This window comes from Cebus imitator, unplaced genomic scaffold, assembly GCF_001604975.1.
Source record: "Cebus imitator isolate Cc_AM_T3 unplaced genomic scaffold, Cebus_imitator-1.0 Scaffold0, whole genome shotgun sequence".
Taxonomy (NCBI): Eukaryota; Metazoa; Chordata; class Mammalia; order Primates; family Cebidae; genus Cebus; species Cebus imitator.
The window spans coordinates 11,857,148-11,867,543 of NW_016107315.1; the positions used below are offsets into that span (position 1 = coordinate 11,857,148).

Here is a 10,396-nt window from a genome sequence, read left to right on the forward strand (position 1 = left end):
AATCAGTGAAATGTGTTTTATCCAACTCTACATAAATACTACTCTGGTTCACAAAATATTATGACTTGATTGCTAAATGAACATATTCTAACATCTAATATCTAGGTTAATATAATAGTTAACCTGAGAATTGCTGGGGTGCTGGGTGAGTAGGTAGACTGGTATATCCTCTCTCCATCAAAATTTTTAGGGGCAGGGAGAACCTGTGAATTTTTATGTTTAAAATGCTTCCCAAGTGACACTTACGTACCTTCAAGTTTGAGAACCACAAACTCCCAAGCAAGTCCCTTTAACACTGTGCTATATTAGTAAATATTACAATAATGGTCATTTTAAAACAATATATGAATAAAAACGCTACCTGATAATTTACTATTGGTTGAATAATCAATTTTTAAGTTGATAAGAGCATACTGTAAGTCCCAACCTCAGCCATGGGTATTTTTTCAGATGTGGCCTAACAAAATCTTGCTTGTCTATGTGCTTACCAGCACCAACTAAATGCAGGCTTCTGTCAAACCACAACTTTGAGGTCCACTGCAAATCTTGACTCAGCAAAAACAAAAAGGTAATTGCTGTCTCTACGATTCCTTTGCTAAAATATGAACATGTGCTCAGTAAGGGTTGAGAGCTACATGGTACTCTTTTAGGTAAGATATTTTATGACAGAGATTATACCAGAAAGTTTGGTGCTTCTTCTCAAGAACTGTGCAGGCAGTAGCTGACAATTTACGGCCCTAGCTAGAGTGATCCTATCTAATTCGGAGTAGGGGAATATAAGAAAAACACTAGGGTAGACAGGTAACTAAGAATCCTCTAGTGAAGGAAAAGATAAAACCTCCTGGGAAAAAATTCAAGTTTTACTATGGACCAGGTACTTAAAAAAGACCTGATTCATGTGGTTTATACAAATGCTATAGTAATTGGTCTGGCCCTAAAAGATGTCCCTTGATCCATTTCTGATGAAAAAGTTAAGAAAAGGGGAAGAGAAAACCCTAGAACTGATATGGGTCCTGTGATTCTGGATTAGAACAGATGAAGATACTGAATACAAGTGTTGAATGTAAATCCTACTTCAAACTGTAAATGGTACACACAATAGTAGGCTCTTAGTGTACATACATTTATCCTACAGAGCCAAAGAACTTAGGGGTACAATCTAAAGTTAATAGATCACTCCCTCCCATATTTCTCCAAAGTATGGGGAAGAAATACTTTTCAAAGCATGAATTTCCTATACAAGTCCATTCACATCAAGAAAACAACTTCAAGTTTTGGGAAAGGCTGTTATGCGACCTACACTAATCTAGGATCATCTCATCATTGGTCAGTAGTCAGTATATGCACACGAAAAAATCTATGTATCTAAACCACAAGAGGGGTTTCACATCAGATTAGACTGGGAAGTAGAAGGCAACCAACCATTCTTTGCTTTAGAATATCCTCACTCATTACATAGCAGAGATGAAAGATAAAACTCCATTAAAACAACATGTAAGTTCATTAAGGAAAAACCTAGAAAATCTATTTAAAATAATAGATTAAAAGATGATATACAAACCTAAACTACCAAAAGGAATCAGTATTAACATTTTAATATGATATACAAATAATTAGTATCCTTTTTTCTGTAAAGTTTTAATTTTTTTTTCACAGTGATAATATAATCTATAGAATTCTAGCCTAAACAATAGGAGAAAGCTTAATTTAGTGAACTAAATACAATTAGTTCAGTAGATTGCTATGTAATTCAAAACATGATTATGAGAAATTTATGACTATGAGGAGTATTTACTTTATAACATTAAGTGGAGTAAAAAGAGTTAAACATTTATACTGGATAGGCTCTCAATTATTTGTGTATGTTTCTAAAGTCACAAACCCAGCAGTCTTTAGGTACAGAAACAAAGGCAAGTATTAAATAATCTTTTATTTGCTTGCTTTTGAGACGGAGTCTCACTATGTTGCCCAGGCCGGTCTTGAACTCCTTGGCTCAAGCCATTCTCCTGCCTTAGCCATCTACGTAGCTGAGGTTACCACCATGCTGAGTTTACGAAATAATCTTACTGAAAAACGTAAAATGGTAAAGGACAAGAGGAAAAGCAACACTGAAACTCTAAAGTACAAAAAAGAAAAGAAAGAAAAAATGCAAAGTAACTACAAAGCTAAGGTGCTGTAAATGCAATATAACAGGCATTTGTATTACTCTTTTCTAATGTGGGCTATTAAATTTAAAAACATACAACTGTACTAAGACAAGGCTGACAAGAACATAGATTTGTTATTTATCTAGAAAAATCTGGAATATCACAGGTACAAAATCCCTTCTGTATGAGCACCATCTAGTGGTCAATGTATGCAAACCATATACTCACCTTAGTATACCAGTTCCATCTAAAATAGATAAAATTCAATAATATTTTAATATGTTCCAGAGATGTAAAAATAAAGTTGATTTCAAAAACTGCTCATTATATACTAGAAATAGGAAAAATTATATTCCTCTAGCATTTCGTTCAAAAGGCTTATATTTGCTTGTGTTCATTTTTCTGCCACTCTTATTTCTTACAATTTTTTTAAAACTACCAAGAGCTGCTAGTGATTTCATTTTACAGTATTATCAGTATTACTGGATGAAATAAAATGCTAGGAGATATACTTATTTAGCACAATTACCTGCTAATGTACCCTGTTTTTGTTTGATTTCAAGTCCCTCTTAGCAATGTTTACTTTGTATATAATAGTTTGAGCATAATTTTTGTTGCCATTGAAGACAAAACCCAGTAAATTCTGTTTTTTCAATGATCACGGCAACCTCCCATACACCCAATAATGCTCCTTCTGTCCTCCTTGTTGCTTCATGTACATTTCAAACTTTTTTGAAAAAAGGCTGAGGTTTATATTTGATTTATTGTTCTAACAATTTTTCCTAATTCTCAGCTAACTTTTAGTTTTAGAATCTTGACACTATTCTTTTTTTTTTTTTTTTTTTAACCCAAGAAGTGTTGCAGAAAGGTGATTTTATTTAGGTAGAGAAAAGAGAAGGAAAGGAGAAGAGAAAGGCTTCCACAAAGGGTGTGGAAGGGGATTCCAGAGGGGAAGTCCCGGAGGGAGCTCCCACCGTGTGGGAGGGGATTCCAGATAGTTGGAAATCCTGACACTATTCTTATGTAACCCCAAAATTTACCCACTGTGTCCTTCTCTTCTGCATTAAGATTTTAAAAAAACTATTATATCCCCAATTTCATTCTTGAGATTCTTCCCAACACTGGCAAGAAAGTATCCCTTTCAGAGTCTTAAATCATAAAATCATAATTATCTTTATGCCAAGCCCTGAATAAAGTAACCCAATCACTACCTTACCTTATTCATTATTCCAGTAATCAAAGCCACCACCACCACTACCAGCACCATAATCAACTAATAGATTAATTCACAGCATGTTTCATGGTGGCAAACCCTTCTTAAGAACATTCATCATACAGGCCTTTTACATCTTCCCCTCATTTCCTAACAGGCACCTTAAGTAATAACATCAGAAACCTTCCTGTGTTCCTACGTTTTCTTATGACTATCACCCTCCCACTGTATTTATTTACCCCAGTAATTGCCTTCTCCTCTAACTTGGCGTCTTATATATCCTTCGACACTTTATTCAAATATCAACCTGCTTTTTTCAGAAAACTCCAAGAATTTAATTTCTCCTTCTTTCATGTTATATTATACTGTGTTAACTATCTTTCCATAAAAAATACTAATCACTGATGTCTAACAGTTACTAGCATAGATGTTTAATAACTGTTTGCTAAATGCATGTATTGCTTGACACAACTAATATCCTAGGAGTTGATTTTAAAGCATCCATTAAATTTTATTTTTTACCATTAGCTTTTATTAAAATTGTGAAGACTAAAGCTGTGTCTAATTTACAATCTAATCAGCAAACCACCATTATTCTAAGATACTTTTTCAAATTATAAAATAATAATTTACATACTGACTTCTACATGTAGCATAACTAGCTGTTCACTTCACTCCAGGCCATAATACTATAAAAGTGGAAAAACTCTCTATATTAGCTTTTATTTTAAAAAAGAGACTACTAGTCTAATACTTGACATTGTATTTTAAATAAATTGTTGAGCTTCTTTTAACATTTATTTTGGTTTTTTAAAAATTAAGATGAAAAAGCATTAAAGCTTGCCTTCTTATGTCGAAATAAGGGTTTTCCCCTCCCCTTCAATTTTGGTTTTCTAACAAAAAGTTAAAGGAACCCTACCTATTCTGCTATAATGCCTACCTACTATATTATACCCCTCAAATAATTATTTTATGTGGTACCTGCCACAGTAACCTATGAATGAAAGAGGGGAAGCAGGAAGAAATTCCCCAAACTAAGCAGCCTTAATAATTCTTAAATTACAATTCTATCAGATCACAATCTGTCAGAAAGTTTCGAGAACTTAAGAAATGTTCATATTCTTTTGACCCAGTAATGTGGCTTCTGGTAATCCATCAAAATGAAATAAACTAAATATGTTTCCTGTCCAAAGATTACTAATTGCAGCTTTCTTTACAAAACCTAATGAAGACGGAGATAACAGATATCAGAGCGTTGACACGGTCAAATTATGGTACAAATATAACAGGTAACATGATGTATCAAGTTTTATGTTTTTAAAGTTTACATTTATAAAAACTTGAAACATCATGATATTATACAGGAAATAGACACCCAAGAATGTTTAATAAGTTTACAATAGGAAAAAATATATTAATATGTTGAAGTGTGATTTAGAAACGTAAGACAGAATTTACACAATTTTTTCTCCTAGGAAGAGAAAATCCTTATCTATTCAGTTTGCAAATATGAATCAGACAACCAGCAAACCAAAGTGAGGGAAAGGGGACTAGTGGTTTCACTTAAGAGCCCCAGAGGATTATAAATTGTTTCAGAGATTGATTCTGTTAATACTTAACAAAAGAAAACAAAATGAACAAGGCAGAGCAAGAGAATGGTCTACAAAGATGGCCAGGTTTTCAGCTGCTTCTCATGGGACCAGATGAATTATTACCGTAGTACCCTAAGACCCATGAAAGCATGTTGGTACTTCCTTGATCTTAGCAAAATGTGTCAACAAAGGTTATACATAATTGCCACTCAGCTAAGGCAATGATAAAATACCAGCAACTGTAAGATTATATCAATTTCAGAAACGATAAGTGTGGAAAAGGTACATCTTATAACTGATAAAGGACATTTTAATTTTAATAACATAGTCCTTAAATAAGCCTCTATAAAATATTTCTTTAAAAAGCTTTTATTATGAGGGACATAATCCTTTATCACGTAATAATAAACAAAAAGCAAGTGTATATAAAGAAAAAGAGCAATCTAAAGCAGATACCAAAAAACTGACTTTTCAACTCTTATTGTCAGGAAATTAAGGAATATATGAATCAGATTAAGAAAGCAGTGAAAATCTTAAACTATTAATGCTTTCTCTCTCATTACTATAAATTTAAATCTCATTCTAGAGTGAGGATTCAACAAATGTCAGAAATTTACTTGTAAATATTAACAGCTCAACACAGCACAGTACTGCAGGAAAATACCTCAAGCTTTGCATTCATGAGGGACTGGTTCCAGGACTGCCCGAGAATAGCCAAATCCTCACATACTGAAGTCCTGAAGTCAGTTATGCACTTAGGAAGTCAGCCCTCTGTATACATGGGTTTTGCATCCTACAAATTTGATCCGCATTTGTTTGACCTGCATATAAGTGGAGCAGTACAGTTCAAACTCCAACTACAGTAGCAGTAATAGTGGTGGCATAATGCTTTGCAATTGTGCCCGCAGATTAGAAACACCTGGAGAACTTGTAAACCTCCCAAAGGCCAGTCTGCATTCCAATTCACATCTCAAGACTGATCACCTAGCATTTAATTATAGGAATCATATATGGAGATGGCTGCTAAAAGGGTTTTGTCCTATTAATCTTTGATTTACACCAAAAGTCTTACCAATTATCATAATGAAGTGGGTTTTCAATGATGAAGTAGTGGCTTATTGAACAGCAAAATCGGATTTCACTGGTGTAATCCATAGTATTCCAGTTATGTGAATTGGCTAAATTAATTTAGAGACACAATTCACCCGCGCATAAAGGAAAGGGAAGACTCTGGAGAGGCCTAAACCCTTAGACATAACACCTTAGGTTTAACCCCTAAGATGTCTGGAGATTCTTCTGAGTAAACAAAATCTTGTGTCTGGAACATTGTCTTATCTGCTTAGAGTGAGCATTTTAGGCAACAACAGAAAGCTAGGGTTTCATCAGATTTAAAGAATAGGCTACATAAAATATGCATGCTGGCTCATTGTCTGTTTAAATGCCTGCTTACGTCATAATCTGCAAACATACCAAAGAAACTACTAACATATCTACCAAAGGACCAGAGTTGGCCATGTGCAAATTAGCTTTGGTTGATTTGTAACAATAAGGATGATCAGAAATTCAAAACATCAGAAATAAAAAAAGTATACATATCCTGGGGGTGGTTTTGAACAACAGCAACAAAAAATAGATTAATTCAATCAAGAAAAAAAAACAGGCATGGGCTGACAAGAATAGCACATGTGACAAGAGGGAGTGCTTGAGCTTTAAGTGTTCTAAGGTTCTTATGTTGTTTGGAATAAGAGTAAAAGGCATTTATTGACTTTAGACTTGTAAGTTAAACATTCATTAAAATTTCTACAATAACCACTAAAGGAAGAGAAACAATTTTTAACTTCCAAGCTGGTAATAACGGAAAATGAGATGAGAAGATACAATCCAAAAGAAGATATGAACTAGGTACACTGGCTCACACCTGCAATTTCAGCCCTTTGGGAGGTCAAGGATAGGGGATCACTTGAGACCAGGAGATCAAGGCCAGCCTGGGCAACATAGCAAGACCCTGTCTCTACCAAAACAAACAAAAAAAAGCCAAGCATGGTGGCATATGCCTATAGGCCCAGATACTCGGGAGGCTGAGATGAAAGGATTACCTGAGCCCAGGAGTTTGAGGCTGCAGTAAGCTATGAGTGCCAATGCACTCTAGCCTGGGCAACAGGGCAAGACCCTGCCTCAGAAAAATAAAAACAAAAAAGACAATAAGAAAGAAATAGTCTCTAATGTTTAAGAATCAAACACACTTCTAAGTAACTCATGGGGCTAAAAAAAAAAATCACATTGGACATTTAAAAAAATACAATAAGACATTAATATTCAAACTTGTGGAATACAGTTAAAAATGCTGTTTCAAGAAATATTTATAAACAAATACTATTAAAAAAGAAGACTGGTAATTACTGCAATAAACAACTGACTGGAGAAACTAGAAAAGGAGGAAAACAGAATAAACTCAAAAAAAGCAACAAAGAAAAAATAATAATGATAAAAAGAGAAAGGAAGAAAAGAAAAAGAACTGTTTCTGCCACTAACTGGTAAACAGCCAACTGATTTTTTTTGGCTGTTTACTCTCTGTAACTCTCTTTTAGTTCCGCAAGTGAGGATCAGATTACTTATACTGAACACAATCTTTCATTGATATTCAGCTATCCTCCATGTATATTTATATTTACATATATGCATATGCATGTACGTACATAAACGTGTCTACATATATGTGTATGTGTGTATAAGAACAGAGGGGTAAGGGTGGTGGTACACAGGGCAGGGACACAGATAACTTTTTTTTTTTTTTTAAAGATGATTCTTTGAAAAGATCATCTTTAAATTGACACTTTTGGCAAGAATGGTGAATAAAAACCAAGAGTCTGAAATAAACGATATTATGAATAAAATAGGGGCCATGCCTACATATAGTATAGTCATTAAAAGGTACTAACAGGATATCATAACTAATAATTTGAAAATATATCTGAAATTTTAAAAATCATTAGAAAGAAATAAGCTAGCAAAATTAACTGATAGAAAATCTGAATAGTACTATAACCATTAACAATTTTAACCAGTAGTATGATATCACCCCTCAAAAAGAATTACAAAATCCAGGTAAATTTACTAGTAAGAAACGATCCTTAATCAAAATACATACAACCAGCAAAGGATTAGTATTTAGAATATATAAAGAAATACAAATCAATAAAAAGAATGACCCAATATAAAAACAAGCAAAAATCTTAAATGGGCACGTAACAGATAAGAAAACCTAAAGGACCAATAAATATATCCTACCTTCCTAGTAAACTTCACATGAAAATCACAATCAGTTACCATTTCAAAACCAAAACAATGCCAAAAACAAGAATACCAATTAATGAGAATATAAATCAATTAAAAACTGTTACATATTGCTGCTGAAAATGGAAATGACACAGCTACTGAGAAACAGTCTGGCACTATCCACAAAGATGTGTATATAACCTGTGTTTTTAGAAGTATTTCTCATACCAGTAATAACCTGAAAATAAATCCATATCCATCAAAAGTAAAATAAATTGTAGTATACTTATAAAATAGAAAACTCTAAAGCAGTGAAATTAATCAATCTGAGGAATATTGAGTAAAAAGTGCAAGTTAAAGATGATATACAGTATGAGTCCATTTATTATGAAATCCAAAATATGCAAAACAATTGGTTAGCAGTCTAAATATATGGTAGAATTTTAATAAGAAAGGGTAAATAAACTCAGGATTGTAGTTACTTCTGAAGGGAGAGATGACAGGATCAGGAAAAGTGACATATTTGGACTTTAAAGATAATGTTAATGCTCTTTTTCTTTTTCGAAATGGAGTCTTGCCCTGTTACCCAGGTTGGAGTGCAGTAGCACAATCTCGGCTCATTGCAACCTCCATCTCCCAGGCTCAAGCAATTATCCTGCCTCAGCCTCCCAAGTAGCTGGGACTACAGGCATGTGCCACCATGTCTGGTTAATTTTTTTGTATTTTTAGTAGAGATGAGGTTTCACCATATTGGCCAGGCTTGTCTTGAACTCCCGACCTCAAGTGATCCACCTGCCTCAGCCTTCCAAAGTGCTAGGAATGCTCTTTTTCTATACCTACCAACTAATACTGAAAAACAAGTGTTTGAAAATATTTCAGTGTGTGGTATTTAAAATTTAATAGTTATTTCCTTCATGAGAATTTTTAGACTTAAAGGTAGTATCACTGAATAACATTCAGTTATAAAATACATATTTTAAGATGTTTTTTGGAGTACTAGTAAGTACCTTGAAAGTCTCCATAATTATGAAACTAAAATGGGGGTGGGTGGAGGTACTACATAAAAGAGTACTTCTCTCCGAGCATAAGCTACAACAAAAGTAATATATAATTCGTAACAATAATAAATAGATACTATCCTACCTTTATTGGTGAAATATGAGACTGAGAAACAAATCCATGGACATTCTCAATCTCTGATAAGTTCTTCTCTGAGACATGAACCAATTCTGGACCTATCACTTCATTCGTGATTTGTGGGGAAATATGCTCTTGAGGAGGTGTATCTTCATCCTGATACCTGTATTTCTGTAAAGAAAATAAATATGAAGAAGCCCTGATAAGCAAAGTGAGTTTAACTCAAATCATGGTTTTCATGACTAGCCAACTCCTCAATATTTAGCAATATAAAAAGTATATTTACGGTTTAATACATCAGATCTGAGAGAAATAGAATTTTATTTTAGAAATAATACCAACAATAAAATTATTTAATTTAAATATTAAAAATAAGTCAAAGCTAGGTGATAGAGAAGGCTGAATATTGATTGCTCATTTCTTATCCAATGTTAGCTGAACCATTTCTAAGATAAAATTGTTTAAATAAAGTCAATGTGAAAAGCTAATGTTATTCACCTTAGTCTGGTTTTCTTACTCTGTTAACTTGTACACAAATTTTTAAAAAGTAAGCCATTTTAATTTCTAACTGAAAATTAGTCCAGCCAACAACAGCATTTTTGACTTTAACTATAATCTCTCTCCCCCCCACACACATCTCTGTGCAATCTATTTCTAAAAAATTACCATAATTACAAAAAAAAAAGCTACTTCACACCAAGCTGAGAAGGTCTATAGCACAAATAAAGCCACATCGAAATAAAATATTCTCTTTCCCCTCACCCTCAAATAAACCTACTCATAAAGAAAAGGCACAAAACAAGGCACAATAAATAAAGAATTTCAACAGCAAACCAAGGTTTAAGTTGCTCTTATTAGTGATTTAAAAAAATAATAGCAAACAGAAAGTGATATTTAAAAAAGGCATACAAATGGGTCAGTACCCAGCAATCCCACTACTGGGTACAAAACCAAGAAAGAAGAAGGAAGAAGGAAGAAAGATGAAAGGAAAGGAAAGGAAAGGGAGGGGAAGGGGAAGGGGAACAGGTAGG

At 33.6% G+C, this 10,396-nt stretch overlaps 1 protein-coding gene across 23 annotated transcripts in view; it reads right to left on the reverse strand.

Moving 5' to 3' along the window:
- Window positions 1-10,396, reverse strand: part of DLG1 (discs large MAGUK scaffold protein 1) — a 299,333-nt gene that overhangs the window by 162,277 nt on the left and 126,660 nt on the right. For all 23 annotated transcript variants that reach the window (XM_037735146.1, XM_017523037.2, XM_017522998.2 and 20 more), the window contains one exon: window positions 9,372-9,536. In XM_037735146.1, coding sequence (XP_037591074.1) covers window positions 9,372-9,536 — 165 coding nt within the window. The remainder of the gene's footprint in view (window positions 1-9,371; window positions 9,537-10,396) is intronic.